This window comes from Hyperolius riggenbachi, chromosome 6, assembly GCF_040937935.1.
Source record: "Hyperolius riggenbachi isolate aHypRig1 chromosome 6, aHypRig1.pri, whole genome shotgun sequence".
Classification (NCBI taxonomy): Eukaryota; Metazoa; Chordata; class Amphibia; order Anura; family Hyperoliidae; genus Hyperolius; species Hyperolius riggenbachi.
Window position 1 is genome coordinate 242065840 of NC_090651.1, and position 19873 is coordinate 242085712.

General features: G+C 42.1%; 1 protein-coding gene across 1 annotated transcript in view; it reads right to left on the reverse strand.

Annotated features, from left to right (window-relative positions):
- Positions 1-15505, reverse strand: part of LOC137522695 (transmembrane protein 88-like) — a 194996-nt gene extending 179491 nt beyond the window's left edge. Inside the window, exon 1 of the mRNA XM_068242760.1 lies at positions 14817-15505. Coding sequence (XP_068098861.1) covers positions 14817-15086 — 270 coding nt within the window. The 5' untranslated portion in view covers positions 15087-15505. The remainder of the gene's footprint in view (positions 1-14816) is intronic.
- Between the last annotated feature and the right edge of the window lie 4368 nt (positions 15506-19873).

Below are 19873 nucleotides of genomic sequence, written 5' to 3' on the forward strand. Positions count from 1 at the left end.
TACCCAGCCAGCCCGCATGCCCAGCCAAGTACCCAGCCAGCCCGCTGCCCAGCCAGGTACCCAGCCCACTGCCCGCTCGCTTAGCCAGGCAGTGGCTGGAAAGTGTAATGGTTAAGGGCTCTGCCTCTGACACAGGAGACCTTGGTTCAAATCTCGGCTCTGCCTGTTCAGTAAGCCAGCACCTATTCAGTAAGAAGTTTCTTGGGCAAGTCTCCTTAACACTGCTACTGCCTACTGAGTGCGCTCTAGTGGCTGCCTCGCAAGTGCTTTGAGTCCAACAGGAGAAAGGCGCTATACAAATACTGCAATTAATTACTCAGCCAGCCCACTGCTTGCTCACCCAGCTACCCAGCCAGCCCACTACCCGCTCACCCAGCCAGGTACTCAGCCAGCCCACTGGTGTTATGCTGCCCACTGTGTGATTTACTGCTGAAATGCTGCCCACATTGTGATTATTTTCTGGTGAAATGTTGCCCACATTGCAATTATTCTCTGCTGAAATGTTGCACTCATTGCGATTATTTTCTGGTGCAATGTTGCCCACATTGCGATTATTTTCTGGTGCAATGTTGCCCACATTGCGATTATTTTCTGGTGAAATGTTGCCCACATTGCAATTATTCTCTGCTGAAATGTTGCACTCATTGCGATTATTTTCTGGTGCAATGTTGCCCACATTGCGATTATTTTCTGGTGAAATGTTGCCCACATTGCAATTATTCTCTGCTGAAATGTTGCAATCATTGCGATTATTCTTTGCTGAAATGTTGCCCACATTGCGATTATTTTCTGGTGAAATGTTGCCCACATTGCGATTATTCTTTGCTGAAATGTTGCACTCATTGCGATTATTTTCTGGTGAAATGTTGCCCACATTGCGATTATTCTTTGCTGAAATGTTGCACTCATTGCGATTATTTTCTGGTGAAATGTTGCCCACATTGCGATTATTCTTTGCTGAAATGTTGCAATCATTGCGATTATTCTTTGCTGAAATGTTGCCCACATTGCGATTATTTTCTGGTGAAATGTTGCCCACATTGCGATTATTTTCTGGTGAAATGTTGCCCACATTGCGATTATTCTTTGCTGAAATGTTGCACTCGTGATTATTCTCTGCTGAAATGCTGCACACATTACGATTATTTTATGGTGAAACGCTGCCCCATTATGATTATTTGGCACCTATGGGGGGGCATCCAAATTCTCGCAAGGGGGCCCAGTGATTTCTAGTTACGCCCCTGACTACTACCTAAACTGGGGATACCTATAGACCTGGATATCTATACTGGGGACACCTATAGTATGTCTACATTTGGACACCTATAGACCTGGCTACTGTACTTATACTAATTATTTATATAGCGCCAACATATTACGCAGCGCTGTACAGAGTATGTATTGGTTTGTCATATAACTGTCCCACAGAGGGGCTCACAATCTAATCCCTACCATAGTCATATGTCTATGTATGTATCGTAGTCTAGGGCCAATTTTTAGGGGAAGCCAATTAACATTATACTTATCTGTATCGTATGTTGTTGGGATGTGGGAGGAAACCAGAGTGTCTTAAGGAAACCCACACAGACAAAGGGAGAACATACAAACTCCTTGCAGATGTTGACCTGGCTAGGATTCGAACCAGGAACCCAGCGCTGCAAGGCGAGAGTGCTAACCACTACGCCATCATGCTGCCATACCACTGTACTATATTGCACTTACATCTTTAGCAGTACTTCACGGAGTACGTAGTCATGTCACTAACAATCCTCTGAGGAGCTTACAATCTAATTCTCCCATAGTCTAATGTCCTACCATATTATTATGTATTTATATAGCACTGGCATCTTCTGCAGCACTTTGCAGAGAACATAGTCATGTTACTGACTTTTCTCAGGGGAGCTCACACTCTAATACCTACCACTATTTTGTGCGAGAGAACACTGGCTAATGTGTGTGTGTGTGTGTGTGTGTGTGTGTGTGGGTGTGGGGGGGGGGTTTGGGGAGGGGGGAACATTTCCTACTTGCTTTTTTAAGGTCACTTTACTTATACCCAGGGAGAAACCATGGTCCCACTGACTTTGGGCTGCACTCTTACTAGGATATTTTAATTGGCCACACCCACTGTGTTATGGACACGCCCACTGCATTCTGTGGCCACGCCCATTTTTCGCCGCGGCGCGCTTCGCGCGCCGCCAACATTCTCCTGGGGGGGCGCCATAGGTTTGGGGTGCCTAGGGGAGCCCCAACCCTAAATACAGCCCTGTGTCCATGTGGTTTGCTCTATATAGGGAAAACAAAGAGGCAGCTCGGAACACATATTGCCGAGCATGTTAAGAACATTGAGAACACTGATAAAAATAATCCCCTCAGGCTGCACTTTAAGAGCCAGATCAGCTTTCTTCTGTTTTGAGAAAGCCTTGGTGGGCAGGACAAAAAGGTACCGTGATGAGCAGAGCTGGACCACAGATGTCACCTAGCTGTTTGCACCAATGTTACACAGTACGCTCTAGTCTCTGCTCTGGTCATGTCAGGGAGGTATGTTGGTGAGGGCTGTAGTATATTTTGTTTTTATAGGCATGGTGGAGGGTATAGTATTTTGTGGGGTCACCCCCCAACTTAACTGTCCTCCCTGGGGCCTCTGCAATGTCTTCAGTAGAGTAGTGCCTCACCTGTCCCAGCACATGCGCTCCTCTGTCAGTCCGTGTCTCCATGGTCCCCATCTTCATGCCGCACATTATTACGTAATAACATGCCTAGAGTCACAGGGACAGATTTATCAAATCATCACAGTTTTTTCTTCTTAGGCTCCCTGCACACTGCAAATCCATTTTCTGATTCCGATTCTGATTCAGTTTCCGATTCCGATTTTCAATTCCGATTTTCCCTGAATACATTCAACAGAAAAACGGATCAAAAAACGCAGCATGCAGTAAAGATTAAAAATCGGAATCGGAGGTAAAAAACGATTAAAAAGCGGAATCTGAATCGGAAATGCATGCAGTGTGCAAGAGGCGGCCCTGATAATGCACACATGTAATATGTACGTACACACATTATGCCACATCTAGCTCATTCATACATACACATAGTCTCCCCTCTCCTCTTCCGCACTCGCTCCATTTCTCTTGCATTGAAGTTTGTACAGCTCCTGTTTTCATCCTTAATGCAGAGGAAACAAAGGGTCTCTGAACTTTGCTGGGTGCCGTAGCAGCTCCGGCAACAGGATTTGCAGTCAGTGCTGTGCAGTGGAGGGAGATTAGACATCAGCCTGGACAACTCAACACATGTTGCAGATCTGCCAGTAAAACACTCATTTGGCAGAAGCCCTTACTTAGCAGTGTTGAGATACACAGCAGGCTTAGGTGGCTGACATCAGATGTGACACCATTCACCTGCTGCCTAGTAATGTGGATGCCATGCCAGCTCTTCTGCTCATCACACATCATTGTCCACATCCTCCGCTACCAGTGTATGCAAAGTTGCAACAGTTCTATGCAAATGCTGTATTAGTGAATGAAAATGTACAGGTTCTTGATTGAGAACAACTGAAATGATATTCCTGTAGCTTCACATCTCTGCAGTTACAGAAACAACTTAAGTGACCTACAGGTTACAGAATTCATGGGTTAATTCAAATTTACAGAAAGATAGAGTGATATGGAAAACAAAATGTATTTAACCATTTACCGCCATCCTAACGTATTAAAACGTCATGCTTACCGCTATTAACAGCAACATGACGTTTTAATACGTCGCGCATTCCCGCCGCTGCTACCGCCGTGTGTCCGCCGCTACCGCCGCCATTATCGTCGGGATCCCGTGCTGGGTGATTGGGGAAGAGGACCGAACAGTCCTCTACCCAATCGCAGTGCCTGGAGTGAATGGACGTGACCGCGAACAGCGGCTACGTCCATTCACATAAACAGGAAATGTAACAGTTTAATAAAGTGTAAAAAAAAAAAAAAAAAAATGAACACGTCCTATGAGTGTTCACTAGCGCCATCTTGTGGCCAAAAAGTATATTACACCTGCAAAATACATACATTTTCAAGTATATACACATCATTAATAAAATTACACTTCCAACCCTCCCCCCCAAAAAAAACACTTGTAAAAGAAAAAAATCAGCTTAAAAAAAATAAATAAATAGTTGCCTTAGGGACTCAGCTTTTTTTATTCTATATTTTATTAGGGAAAATTAATTTTAATTTATTACATAGGGGCTTGTAATTATGGCCAGAACAAACAGAAAAATAACCACTTATATTTCAAAATAATATACTGTCGCCATACATTGTGGTAGGGACATAATCTAAACGGTTTAATTATCGGGACCACTGGGAAAATAAAACGTGTTTGTTTTATCCACAGGAGAATGTTTAATTTTAAAACTATAAAGGCTGAACACTGAGAAATAATGATTTTTTTTCTTTTTTTTCTGTTTTTCTCATTAAAATGCATTTAGAATAAAAAAATTCTTAGCAAAATGTACTATCCACAGAAAGCCTAATTGGTGGCGAAAAAAACGAGGTATAGATCTTTTTCTTGTGATAAGTAGTAATAAAGTTATTAGGGAATAAAAGGGAGGAGCGCTGACAACTGAAAATTGCTCTGGTCCGTTAGGATAAAAACCCTTGGGGGTGAACTGGTTAAAGGGTTTAGAACTGTAGTCCAAGGCTTGAAAAGAACTTTTTATGTTTGTCTAAATTTACCTGAATTTCATAGCAAACATCTATTCCAAATTAACCACTTCAGTACCACAGCTTTTTTTTCCCTTCAAAACCAGAGCAATTTTCACATCACGGTCCTCCCATTCATTTGCCAATAACTTTATCTCTACTTATCACACTGAAATCATCTATATATTTTTTTTTGCGGGACAAACTAAGCTTTCTTTGAGCAGTACTTTCTCTAACCATCTCAGTGTACGGCAGGAAAAGGAGAGACTCCAGGCTCCTCCTCCAAGAGAAACACAATTGACAAGAAGTTTAAAAGGCCCCCACCCCCTGCTACCCTCAGTATCTTGTGTTTCCGGCCTGCCGAGGACACAGTTGACAGCTGTAGTTTATTTATCTATTTGGCGACTTTGTGTAGCTATGCAGAGCAGTTTGTTTGGGATAAGATCCTATCCTGGCCTGTGATCAGGCGTTGGGAAGTTTATCCTGCCTGCAATAGTTAGACATAGTGCTTCTGTTCCCAGGTGGTCATCATGTCTGTGTGTGTTATGACGCTGGGAATCTCCCCCCTTCGGTAGCCTGAAGGGTCGCAGATGATCTCACTTAGCTCGGCCAGGTGGGCAGTTTGAGCGGTGAGTGCACGCGGGTGCACAGTGGCATCTGACAAGGGGGAGATGGCTAGGATGAGACGGCACCAAGATTTTTGTATATGGACAATGCCGTCCTCCAGCAGCCGTAGGAAGTGATCACAGCAGAAGCTTAAGGATGTGGTACTTCCGGATCACTCCAGTATAATGGAGGAGACAGAGACGCCGGCTGAGCGGTTGCTGTTGCAAGTCATGGCGGATCCTCTGTCGGCAGACAACACGGTGATGTAGCGTTTACCATGTATTTGCTTGGGGGGAGAATCTGAGGGGACAGTACAAAGATTAGAATCCCTAAGTTTCTCTTTTCTCCAGATGGGGCTCAGCGATTGCTAAAAGCCCTTACCCCTGATCCTATTCCTGTGAGTTTACAGAAGTAATTTTCAGGTCTAGCATTTGCATAGGATTGTTACATGCTAGCTATGGGGACTGATAATTATTTGCTGGGAAAATGCATTCACATGGCTGAGATTAGAGTGGTTTCCCTTGTATGTTTTGTGCTATTTCTTCTCCTGTGTCCAAACAAGCAAGCAATAGATGCAGGACTGGATGAAGGTGGAATGTTGCCATTGCAACAATAGGCTTCCCCGGGATTATAACAAATTAGCTGGTCAAGCCTGCACAGGAATAAAGTTGATTGGCAGAATTAGGGGTAGAGAAACGTTCACCCAACAAATCTCTGAATAATTTCAGGTGGTCCCCTGATTTGCATTTGTGTGCAGATTATAAATTGCTGAGACTTGTTAACCTAGATTTTATTTGCATATGCTTGTTAGCCTTGCTTTCATTTTGCATAGGCTTCCAAGACTTGATTTCTTTTGCAGAGGCTTGTTAAGCCTTGCATTTATTTGCATATACTTGTCAGCTTTGCTTTTATTTACATATGCATGATAGCTTTGCTTCAATTTACAGAAGATTGTCAGCCTTGCATTCATTTGCATTCATTTGCAATTATTTGCATTCATTAGCATTTATTTGCATATGCTTGTTAACCTTGCTTTCATGGGCATAGGCTCGCAAGACTTGCTTTCATTTGCAGACGCTTGATAGCTTTGCTTTCATTTGCAGACGCTTGATAGCTTTGCTTTCATTTGCAGACGCTTGATAGCTTTGCTTTCATTTGCAGACGCTGGATAGCTTTGCTTTCATTTTGCAGACGCTTGATAGCTTTGCTTTCATTTTGCAAACGCTTGATAGCTTTGCTTTCATTTTGCAAACGCTTGATAGCCTTGCTTTCATTTTGCAGACGCTTGATAGCTTTGCTTTCATTTTGCAGACGCTTGATAGCTTTGCTTTTATTTTGCAGACGCTTGATAGCTTTGCTTTCATTTTGCAGACGCTTGATAGCTTTGCTTTCATTTTGCAGACGCTTGATAGCTTTGCTTTCATTTTGCAGACGCTTGATAGCTTTGCTTTCATTTTGCAGACGCTTGATAGCTTTGCTTTCATTTTGCAGACGCTTGATAGCTTTGCTTTCATTTTGCAGACGCTTGATAGCTTTGCTTTCATTCTGCAGACGCTTGATAGCTTTGCTTTCATTTTGCAGACGCTTGATAGCTTTGCTTTCATTTTGCAGACGCTTGATAGCTTTGCTTTCATTTTGCAGACGCTTGATAGCTTTGCTTTCATTTTGCAGACGCTTGATAGCTTTGCTTTCATTTTGCAGACGCTTGATAGCTTTGCTTTCATTTTGCAGACGCTTGATAGCTTTGCTTTCATTTTGCAGACGCTTGATAGCTTTGCTTTCATTTTGCAGACGCTTGATAGCTTTGCTTTCATTTTGCAGACGCTTGATAGCTTTGCTTTCATTTTGCAGACGCTTGATAGCTTTGCTTTCATTTTGCAGACGCTTGATAGCTTTGCTTTCATTCGCAGACGATTGTTGGCCTTGCGTTCATTCGCAGACGATTGTTGGCCTTGCGTTCATTCGCATAGGCTTGTTGGCCTTGCGTTCATTCGCATAGGCTTGTTGGCCTTGCGTTCATTCGCATAGGCTTGTTGGCCTTGCAATCATTCGCATAGGCTTGTTGGCCTTGCGTTCATTCGCATAGGCTTGTTGGCCTTGCGTTCATTCGCATAGGCTTGTTGGCCTTGCGTTCATTCGCAGACGATTGTTGGCCTTGCGTTCATTTGCAGACGATTGTTGGCCTTGCATTCATTCGCATAGGCTTGTTGGCCTTGCGTTCATTCGCATAGGCTTGTTGGCCTTGCGTTCATTCGCATAGGCTTTGTTGGCCTTGCGTTCATTCGCATAGGCTTTGTTAGCCTTGCGTTCATTCGCATAGGCTTGTTGGCCTTGCGTTCATTCGCATAGGCTTGTTGGCCTTGCGTTCATTCGCATAGGCTTTGTTGGCCTTGCGTTCATTTGCATAGGCTTTGTTGGCCTTGCGTTCATTCGCATAGGCTTTGTTGGCCTTGCGTTCATTCGCATAGGCTTTGTTGGCTTTGCGTTCATTCGCATAGGCTTTGTTGGCCTTGCGTTCATTCGCATAGGCTTTGTTGGCCTTGCGTTCATTCGCATAGGCTTTGTTGGCCTTGCGTTCATTCGCATAGGCTTTGTTGGCCTTGCGTTCATTCGCATAGGCTTTGTTGGCCTTGCGTTCATTCGCATAGGCTTTGTTGGCCTTGCGTTCATTCGCATAGGCTTTGTTGGCCTTGCGTTCATTCGCATAGGCTTTGTTTGCCTTGCGTTCATTCGCATAGGCTTTGTTGGCCTTGCATTCATTCGCATAGGCTTTGTTGGCCTTGCGTTCATTCGCATAGGCTTTGTTGGCCTTGCGTTCATTCGCATAGGCTTTGTTGGCCTTGCGTTCATTCGCATAGGCTTTGTTGGCCTTGCGTTCATTCGCATAGGCTTTGTTAGCCTTGCGTTCATTCGCATAGGCTTTGTTAGCCTTGCGTTCATTCGCATAGGCTTTGTTAGCCTTGCGTTCATTCGCATAGGCTTTGTTAGCCTTGCGTTCATTCGCATAGGCTTTGTTAGCCTTGCGTTCATTCGCATAGGCTTTGTTAGCCTTGCGTTCATTCGCATAGGCTTTGTTAGCCTTGCGTTCATTCGCATAGGCTTTGTTAGCCTTGCGTTCATCCGCATAGGCTTTGTTAGCCTTGCGTTCATTCGCACAGGCTTTGTTAGCCTTGCGTTCATTCGCACAGGCTTTGTTAGCCTTGCGTTCATTCGCACAGGCTTTGTTAGCCTTGCGTTCATTCGCACAGGCTTTGTTAGCCTTGCGTTCATTCGCACAGGCTTTGTTAGCCTTGCGTTCATTCGCACAGGCTTTGTTAGCCTTGCGTTCATTCGCACAGGCTTTGTTAGCCTTGCGTTCATTCGCACAGGCTTTGTTAGCCTTGCGTTCATTCGCATAGGCTTTGTTAGCCTTGCGTTCATTCGCATAGGCTTTGTTAGCCTTGCGTTCATTCGCATAGGCTTTGTTAGCCTTGCGTTCATTTGCATAGGCTTTGTTAGCCTTGCGCTTATTCGCATAGGCTTTGTTAGCCTTGCGCTTGTCAGCCTTGCATTATTTTCAATCTACAGAGAATTGAAGCGATTAGCTTTTTGGGAGAACCAAAGACTGATTGGTCCAGATATGCATTTTAGATGGGACTCTTCTTCAGTCAAGGCCAACATTTTGGTCGAAAGGTGCTTCAGGCAGCAGTCCCTCCCTCATGTGAGTAGGGGGTTACTTGCCTATCTCTCCTTTTCCTGCCATACACTGAGATGGTTAGAGAAAGGTCAGTTTAGACTTACCTGGTAAAGATGTTTCTAAACATCTCAGTGTACGGCATACTACATCCCTCCCTCTATGCTGCCTTCTATTCTTTCTTCCTGACTTTTTTTGCACTGTTTTGGTGTGGATTGAGCTGTAGACAGGATTCTGGGTCACGTTTGGGTGTCTCATTGGCCGGATTTCTTGTCTATATACTGAGGGTAGCAGGGGGTGGGGGCCTTTTAAACTTCTTGTCAATTGTGTTTCCCTTGGAGGAGGAGCCTGGAGTCTCTCCTTTTCCTGCCGTACACTGAGATGTTTAGAAACATCTTTACCAGGTAAGTCTAAACTGACCTTTTTGCTAAATATTTTTTATATGTATTTTGCAGAGAAGAAGAAGAAGAAAAAAAAAATGAAAAAAAATCACCATTTCTCAGCTTTCAGCCATTGTAGTTTAAAAATAAAATGTGCTATTGATAATGAAATAGACACATTTTATTTGCCCATTTGTTCCGGGTAATTGCAACATTTAAATTGTGTCCCTAGTACAATATATGTCAATAATATGTTATTTGGAAATAAAGGTTCCTTTTTTCACAGCCATCTGTGCTAATTGATGTGAACGAGGCCTAAACAAACAAGAAACAGAGAGAGACAGGTTGAGATAAGTGATTCAGAAAACTGCACTGTAGCCAACCCAAGTTAGGTTGGAGAGCTCAGAGAAGCTCTTTTTCATAGGTTTCTCAACTCTTCCTGTACTGTAAACAATATAAGACTCACATCTGTGCTACTAATGTTCTATTATTTAGCAGTACTACACATACAAATCATTACGTCATCAGTTTATTTTCACTTCAGATTCCCTTTAAGACTGGTGTTCTTTGAAGTCTGTTTAAAGAAAACAACCCTCAACATCTATGGTGTTCACGGTAATGACATGTTGGCAATTAAGCTAAATAGCTAATTAGTTGTAAGGTCACGTGTTCCATTTGTTTGCTAGCTTTTTAGCTGTATACAACTGTTCCACTCTTTTGTTACCTTTTATATATTTCAACTCTTTTGAGATGTGTTGCGGTTATCAAGCTCAAAATTAACATATGTTTTTCAGTAAACAATAACTTTTCAGTTTCAACATTTGCTATGTTGCCTCTGTACTATTTTCTGTTAAGTATTCAATTCAAGTAATTTGCAAATCTTCATAGTATGTTATTCAGATTTTACATGGCATTACATTTTTTTTCCTGAAAACCATATTGTAAAAAAGAGAGAGAGAGAGAGAGAGAGAGAGAGAGAGAGAGAGAGAGAGAGAGAGAAAGAGAGAGAAAGAGAGAGAGAGGAGGGATGGGCATACTAGAAGGGCCTATTTCATTGTCATGATAGAAATCCATTGACTAACCCATATAGCTTCCAACATTGAGGGGTGCCTTGCAAGAATGGGTGGAGCATTCTATCACTTTCAAAAACTCATTTGCCCCAATATTAAAAACAAGGGGCTTGTCTCAACCTTCATCTCCCCACAAAACATGAGGTGGGTAATAGTATAGAGAGATTCATGGTGGTGACTATTCACCCTCTAATAATTGATAACCAAATACTCACCCAATTAGATAAATAGGTGAAAGAGATCATATATGACCCTTTATCTATTTACCAGGAATAAACAACAAAAACACGCCAGCAATGTGAAAACAAAATAGTGTCATGACAGAAACATACCAGTCTTACAAATATTTTATTAAATTTCAGTGTCATTATCCATTTTGGATTTATAAAATTATTTTTTTAAGTTTTTTACATTACTTCTACCTTGATTATAGAATGCCCTCCTTGCCATCTGATCCAATTGCTTGCCCAGAGAACAATGACCAGGGGCCCTGGCAGTGGCATATTTGAGTTTTCTGCTGATGTTTCCCATTGTTCCATTACCAGTGGAATGGACTAGAGTTCATCAGTGAACTGCAAAGTTTTCTTTGTTGATGCAAATTCGGTTTCAATTTTTTATAACTGTGCAATTATTGCATTCACAGGTAATTTTGCATTGTCCAGTTTTATAATATTTGCACCAACTCTGATAAAATTGGTATCTAATTGAGACGGCGGCCTGGTGATGCGCTGATCCCACATTTTTTTGCGCAATTTTCAATTTCACTTGGTAGCGCGCCCAGTCTATGCATATGCATAGGTAGGATTTAGTTAGTGTTAGGTCCCCTCCCATGGAGGAAAGACTTCTTCGACAGTGGGAGGGACAAGTACTTAACAAGTTGCATGCAAGCTGTTATAGGAAACTAACATCCTCCAAGTGGTAGACAGGTCATGTGTATGCTCAGTGTGTATTTTATCCCATAAATGGGGCTTGCACTCTTTTGCAGGTAAGCACTCATCTGTTTTTAAGTAGCGCTGTTCATTTCTTTGCTATGTTTTAATTTATTTCTGGTCAGCTGCTCCCACTTAAATGTTTTGCCTTTGGTGTATATGCAGAGCCTCTGTTTGGGTTCAAGGTGCGTTTGTAGTTTCTGGGTGGGCTCAGCGCATCTCTGAGCAGAGGCCATTCAGAGGCGGCCTGGTGATGCGCTGATCCCACTTTTTTGCGCAATTTTCAATTTCACTTGGTAGCGCGCCCAGGCTATGCATATGCATAGGTAGGATTTAGTTAGTGTTAGGTCCCCTCCCATGGAGGAAAGACTTCTTCGGCAGTGGGAGGGACAAGTACTTAACAAGTTGCATGCAAGCTGTTATAGGAAACTAACATCCTCCAAGTGGTAGACAGGTCATGTGTATGCTCAGTGTGTATTTTATCCCATAAGTGGGGCTTGCACTCTTTTGCAGGTAAGCACTCATCTGTTTTTAAGTAGCGCTGTTCATTTCTTTGCTATGATCTAATTGATCTGGACCAATGGGAATGCCTTAAAGTAGGATTAAACTCTGACACAACATTCAATAAAAATGTGTTTTACTACTTTTTATTACCCATACAGTTATATTTGCTTTTATGCACAAGTTTATTGCCTGTTTACAAATTACAAATTCCCAAAGTTTATCTGCTCTGATTGAAAGCTGCCATTGCATTTTATTGCATTGCTGCTATATTTATATATTAAAATCTACCTAGTAATCACTTCTCAGCTCTTTCTGCTCCTCCTCAGCTCAGTACAGCTGAGTTCTGGCAGTTTGTGAATGTTTACTAATTGTATCTGACAAAGGAATGTAAACAATAAATAATGTTATCACCTCTTTGGATACGGCCAGAAGCTGCCCACTGAAGCAAGGAGCTTTCCACTGAAGAACAAAGTGCTGTTTGAATGCTGTTCTGCTACAAATTTTGTTTGTGGTAGTAGATTTTATGCTGTGAATATTATTTTATAACAAAGAGAAAATGCTGAGTTGCATACTCTACTAAACTCAAATAAGCCCCAGTGTCCCACTCAAATAATCTCTGATGGGTCGCATTTGAATTTTCCTCCAAGCAAGAGATAATGACACAATCTTGATTGTACAATCTTACCACATCTATGTCATATGAGTAACTACCTAAAGTATCCATTCTGACTATATTTACTCAGTTTACCCTTCTACTACATACATTTGGTAAGATTGTACAATCAAGATCATATCATTAGTGGACACCTTTAGGCTTTGGGTAGGCAATTTACCAAAACGAAGATCAGCTAGGGTTAGGCAAACAATGGGGAAGGAACACCCAAAAGCACTGCCAAAAACAGCCCTGCCTAGACAGTGTAGTAAAGTATCCGTAGGGGCATTTTACCTATACTCTGACTTTCGGCTTCTATTACACAGAATTTAACTGGCACTGCAAATATAGGTCCTGATACAAAAGAAAGATTCCAAAGCCATGTGCTTCAGATGCTTCCATCCATTGTATATCAGCTTTACTGCCGGCCCTGTATTGCAGCACACAGCTCTGATGTATGCACAAGGCACATGCATGCGGCTGATGGGAAGTGACACTTTACATTCACAATGTCATTCACACCTTAGAGAAGAATGATCTTCCCGGTGCACGTGCTTTAACCCCTTAGCTGCCATCAGGAAGCAGCGGTGACATGTGGATCAGCTCAGCTCCAACAAAAGTTGCCAATGGAATGAATCTTCTCTTATTTTATCACTCTAAACCGGGTTGAAAACAGGCTGGTTATGGCACACTATTGTCATTTCCACTGCTATGTCATGTTTATGGCAGTATACTTCAGTAAGCCCCACTAGTCTCCTATACAGTGATGCTAACAAAGGACCATTTCTGTACTATTCAACCACTGCATCAATGTATATGAATAAGAGTTTGTTAGAGGTTGATTTTTATTTTTTAGTCAACAAATGATAGAGTATTTTTCAGGCTAGGTTCACGGTGGTGCATTGCAGGGCGGCATAACAGCCGCATTGTAGTGCGGTTTGCGTCAACCTTTACCGCAAAACATGCATGTTAACAGTGACAGTGAAGCATACTTTTTTATTGACTGTATACTTCACTGTACGCAATGCAACAGATAACGTGCGGCGCAACTTTCTCGATCCACTGCTGTGCGTTCCAGCTGTTACAGGAAACGCAACGCTCCCTGAGAACCTAGCCTCAGTGATGCTGTTTGTGCCTTTATGTGATTCTTTGTGTCCTGAGCTTTTTGAACCACTGTTATATTGCATATCATCTATGCGCTCAATAGCGTTTGAAACTGCAACTCCAGCAAAGAACATCAGGTGTTATAGCTGCTTTTCAAAATAATCCTGCGGTGAGAATAATGTGGAGACAGACACTGCTAACATCCTTTTAAAAATGCTTCTTACCTGTCCATTGTGCTCATCTTATTACTTCACCTTTTTATGAAGAGACTGACCTGTAGCAAGCATGCAGCCAGTGAAGTCTGGTCACCAGTTCTGCATAACATTTCTTGGTCAGAGACTCAAACAAATATTGAAAGCTGAGGACCAGCATGACAACCAGGTAATAATAGGTGTTTTTTAGAGGGATGATAGAAATGAAACCAGCATAGTTATCCATGCATAGAGTACCTTTAAGTATTGCTGAAATTCCAAAATCTGTATTTAATAATCAACTTAATGTAGTACAATTGCACCAAAATCATTTGCATTTTGAAGGAAACTCCTTCCCACACCCAGTGCCCTCCTGAGCGTTCTCAAACCTGTATAATAATCTTCAGCAGAGAGATCTGTACTGTAGTTCTTTGTGCAAATCGACTAGCCCTCACATTAACCTTATCAAACCCTTATATTAGCACTAATCCTAATTCTAATCTAATATAAGCACCAAGAAGTACATTTAAAGTCAAGATTCATAACATACTGATCTGCTCTATCTAAAGATAAGTTTATACATCTTCACACTGTCAACGCAGCCTTTCACAAAACTGTAGCAATAAAGTCTGTATTCGTCTGTTCCGACTACAGATGGCTCATTTAAAATAAACCTGAAAAGAGAAGTATATGGAGGCTGCCATATGTATTTCATTTTAAACAATACCAGTTGCCTAGCAGCCCTGCCAATCTATTTGGCTGCAGTAGTGTCTGAATCACACCAGAAACAAGCATGCTGCTAATCTTGTCAGATCTGATAATAATGTCAGAAACACCTGATCTTCTCTGCTGTATGCTTGGTCAGGGTCTATGGTATGGAATAGAGGCAGAGGATAAGCAGAACAGCCAGATGACTGGTGTTTTTGAAAATGAAATAAATATAGCAGCCTCCATATACCTCTCATTTCATGTTCTCTTTAAGATCAACAACAAGTTTTCAGATATATAAAGATATCTTTACTTACCCTTGAGTGGCATTTAAATCCAAAATAGACCACTACGATGGTTGGGGTCAAGACAATGGTAAATATAACTGCCAGGACTATGGAGTTCACAAGAAAAGCTAAAAAGTTTGCTCCAGAGACAAACACTGTCCAAATCCAGCAACCCCATTTACCCCGGGATTCCATTGGCAAGAGCTGGTCTTCCATGTTGTATGGAGGGAGGCCGGGGATCATTCGCGAGGTGTCCGACATACTGTCCACATCAAAGTCTTCAATCTCTTGGTCAGACATTTTTAGGTGTAATATTCTTCAAACTACCCAGACAGGACTTGTAGAATCTTCAGGAGAAAATATTTAATCAAGGTGTGAAGGGTTTCCTTATTGCCCGTGCACCTGACCACTATAAGTGCAAGGTACAAGGTATCTTAGATTGTTCAAGGGAGATGCTTTTCTGTCTCTAAAACTAGTCTGCACTTTTCTTTTACTCTTTGAAGGAAGCACCAACACTCACATCCCGAAAGCTGATTCTTGGAACACCTAATGTGAGTAGTGGTCCAGGTGAGGTTCTCATAATGCTGTAGAGGAAGATCAGAGCAATGATGGTTTTAAATGAGCATCCTCTTCGCAGCTGGCTGGTTCAGTGCTTGATGCTTCTGTGTTCACAGCTTCAGCTTTGTGAGGCTGCTTCGAAGAACAGTCTTGCTACTAGCCAATCGGCTGCTGTTGAAGCCACAGCAGCTGCCTCTCTGCTTAGAATGCATGCAGTTAGCAGATCTGGGTCTTACTCCGTCACTTTGGGTTAGTCCAGGGTGCATCTAATGTCATTATTCCTTGCACCAATTCCAGGGTTTATCACACTTCCCAGTCAGGGTGTTATGAAGTGGCATGATATTCAATCTACAAGGCTAAAATGTGCTTAATAGGTGTTGAAGTGTGAGTGCCAATTTGATTGTGTTAGTGACACAGGCAGATCAAACATGACATGACTTGTCCCTGCGCCTATAAGAGAAAAACTTGGATTTATAATATACAGCAAGACCTATGAAGCAGAAATCTTTTACCCTGTCAGATATGTTCAACACAGAACACCCACTATTCAATTATTCATCTGTCCTATTTTCTACTTTGTTGTAAATCGCAATGTAGCACAGTAAGTTAACAAGACTATGAAAAAAAAATCAAAACAAATTGACAGAATCTATTTTAGTGCAGATGATCCAGTGTAAGGTGGAAGATACGATGAACCAATCCATCCAAGGATTGTTTTAATGATAGAAGATTCAGAATTAGCTTTTTTTTTTTTTTTTAAATATATTTTATTACAATTCAGCAAGGCAGTAGGCTATGCATTAATAAAACAGTGGTAATATACTGTCACAAAGACCACAAAGCAGAGCCATACATTGAATAATAATAACAACAACACAATTGTAGTAGTTATTTGCATAATGTCTATGTCTAAGAAGGCATGCTGTATAATGATCCTTTCAAAAACAAAAACAGCTACTTCCCCCGACCCTAATCCCAAACTTGCCCCCCTCCCCATCTCCATCACATGGCTTTCCAATAAACACTTAAATAAGCAGCTCTCATGTCCCCGGCATGGATGTAACTATTGTACCTGAATTGCGTACATTTTGTTTTTTCCTGCCCGGTCAACTTGGTGCAGGGTGAGCCGAAAGACTGCCCACCCTGGTTCTGCTGAAATATCGGGTGGTGTAAATTACAATGCCCTCTCCGAGTCATAACAACTCGGAGGCAGAAGTAATTCAGGGTCCGGCAATCACAAGATCCCCTGCTTACCCATGCGTGGGCCGCAGACTATAGCATTGCTGCTATAACTGCGCCAAACTCTACGCTCTGCCAAGTCTGCCAAGATTCCTGAGTTGACACAGCTGATAGATCAAATTACAGTTGTGATTACTTACCGATGAGGGGGAATTATACAGACTAAACTCTCTAAATACACACAGGGTGCATTTCTCTCTGTTTTCCTACTGTCCTGAGAGTTCAGGTCTACTTTTTAAAACTCTTTATTCAAGATACATGCATAAAATAATAAGAACTTCAACATCCTCAGTGTAATGAAAGCTCATTTTTCAAACCACATACATAAAGAAGTTTTATGTGTTATGTATGTATTTGGAATAAAGAGCTTTATTTACATTGACTTATCAACCTTTGGTAGATATAGCTGCTGCTGAACACACCTGTGGAATTTTTTCTACAATGGAAATCAAATATTCTTCAGAAAGTTATTCCCAACCCTGCAGCAGAAGTTCCCGTAAACGCATGGCACTTTTAGGTTGCTTTGCTTCCACTCTTCTGCCCAGTTCATCCCAAACCAGCTTGATGGCCACTCCATGTTTACAAACTTGCCATCTTGTTCTATTTTCCTAAGGTAGTTCTGGCATAGTTTGGAGTTATGTGCAGATCAGAGGGTGCTCCATATTTAAATCAGTAACATGATGAGTACCATGATGATATTTAAATCAGTAACATGAATGGCTCTAAAAAAAGAGCACAGAAAATAAGATAAAGTGACCTATCAATATCTGAGCTCAACTCCCTTAGTAAGGGAAGTGTTTTCATCACTGACACAAAGCAGACTCAAATAAAACAAAATACACTGTATTAACCACTTGAGGACCTAGGGCTTTACCCCCCTTAAGGACCGGCCACTTTTTTTCCATTCAGACCACTGCAGCTTTCACGGTTTATTGCTCGCTCATACAACCTACCACCTAAATGAATTTTGGCTCCTTTTCTTGTCACTAATAAAGCTTTCTTTTGATGCTATTTGATTGCTGATGCGATTTTTACTTTTTATTATATTCATCAAAAAAGACATGAATTTTGGCAAAAAAATGATTTTTTTAACTTTCTGTGCTGACATTTTTCAAATAAAGTAAAATTTCTGTATACATGCAGCGCGAAAAATGTGGACAAACATGTTTTTGATTAAAAAAAAACCCATTCAGCCTATATTTATTGGTTTGGGTAAAAGTTATAGCGTTTACAAACTATGGTGCAAAAAGTGAATTTTCCCATTTTCAAGCATCTATGACTTTTCTGACCCCCTGTCATGTTTCATGAGGGGCTAGAATTCCAGGATAGTATAAATACCCCCCAAATGACCCCATTTTGGAAAGAAGACATCCCAAAGTATTCACTGAGAGGCATAGTGAGTTCATAGAAGATATTATTTTTTGTCACAAGTAAGCGGAAAATGACACTTTGTGACAAAAAAAAAAAAGTTTCCATTTCTTCTAACTTGCGACAAAAAAAAATGAAACCTGCCACGGACTCACTATGCTCCTCTCTGAATACCTTGAAGTGTCTACTTTCCAAAATGGGGTCATTTGTGGGGTGTGTTTACTGTCCTGACATTTTGGGGGTGCTAAATTGTAAGCACCCCTGTAAAGCCTAAAGGTGCTTATTGGACTTTGGGCCCCTTAGCGCAGTTAGGCTGCAAAAAAGTGCCACACATGTGGTATTGCCGTACTCAGGAGAAGTAGTATAATGTGTTTTGGGGTGTATTTTTACACATACCCATGCTGGGTGGGAGAAATATCTCTGTAAATGACAATTGTTTGATTTTTTTTACACACAATTGTCCATTTACAGAGAGATTTCTCCCACCCAGCATGGGTATGTGTAAAAATACACCCCAAAACACATTATACTACTTCTCCTAGGTACGGCGATACCACATGTGTGGCACTTTTTTGCACCCTAACTGCGCTAAGGGGCCCAAAGTCCAATGAGTACCTTTAGGATTTCACAGGTCATTTTGAGAAATTTCGTTTCAAGACTACTCCTCACGGTTTAGGGCCCCTAAAATGCCAGGACAGTATAGGAACCCCACAAATGACCCCATTTTAGAAAGAAGACACCCCAAGGTATTCAGTTAGTAGTACGGTGAGTTCATAGAAGATTTTATTTTTTGTCACAAGTTAGCGGAAAATGACACTTTGTGAAAAAAAAAACAATAAAAATCAATTTCCGCTAACTTGTGACAAAAAATAAAATCTTCTATGAACTCGTCATACACCTAACGGAATACATTGGGGTGTCTTTTTTCTAAAATGGGGTCAGTTTCTGGGGTTCCTATACCGCCCTGGCATTTTACGGGCCCAAAACCGTGAGCAGTCTGGAAACCAAATGTCTCAAAATGACTGTTCAGGGGTATAAGCATCTGCAAATTTTGATGACAGGTGGTCTATGAGGGGGCGAATTTTGTGGAAACGGTCATATGCAGGGTGGCCTTTTAGATGACAGGTTGTATTGGGCCTGATCTGATGGATAGGAGTGCTAGGGGGGTGACAGGAGGTGATTGATGGGTGTCTCAGGGGGTGGTTAGAGGGGAAAATAGATGCAATCAATGCACTGGGGAGGTGATCGGAAGGGGGTCTGAGGGGGATCTGAGGGTTTGGCCGAGTGATCAGGAGCCCACACGGGGCAAATTAGGGCCTGATCTAATGGGTAGGTGTGCTAGGGGGTGACAGGAGGTGATTGATGGGTGTCTCAAGGTGTGATTAGAGGGGGGAATAGATGCAAGCAATGCACTGGCGAGGTGATCAGGGCTGGGGCCTGAGGGCATTCTGAGGGTGTGGGCGGGTGATTGAGTGCCCTAGGGGCGGATAGGGGTCTAATCTGATAGGTAGCAGTGACAGGGGGTGATTGATGGGTAATTAGTGGGTGTTTAGGGTAGAGAACAGATATAAACACTGCACTTGGGAGGTGATCTGACGTCGGATCTGCAGGCGAACTATTGGTGTGGGTGGGTGATCAGATTGCCCGCAAGGGGCAGGTTAGGGGCTGATTGATGAGTGGCAGTGACAGGGGGTGATTGATGGGTGGCAGTGCCAGGGGGTGATTGATGGGTGGCAGTGACAGGGGGTGATTGATGGGTGATTGACAGGTGATTGACAGGTGATCAGTGGGTTATTACAGGGAAGAACAGATGTAACTAATGCACTGGCGAATTGATAAGGGGGGGGGGTCTGAGGGCAATCTGAGCGTGTAGGCGGGTGATTGGGTGCCCGTAAAGGGGCAGATTAGGGTCTGATCTGATG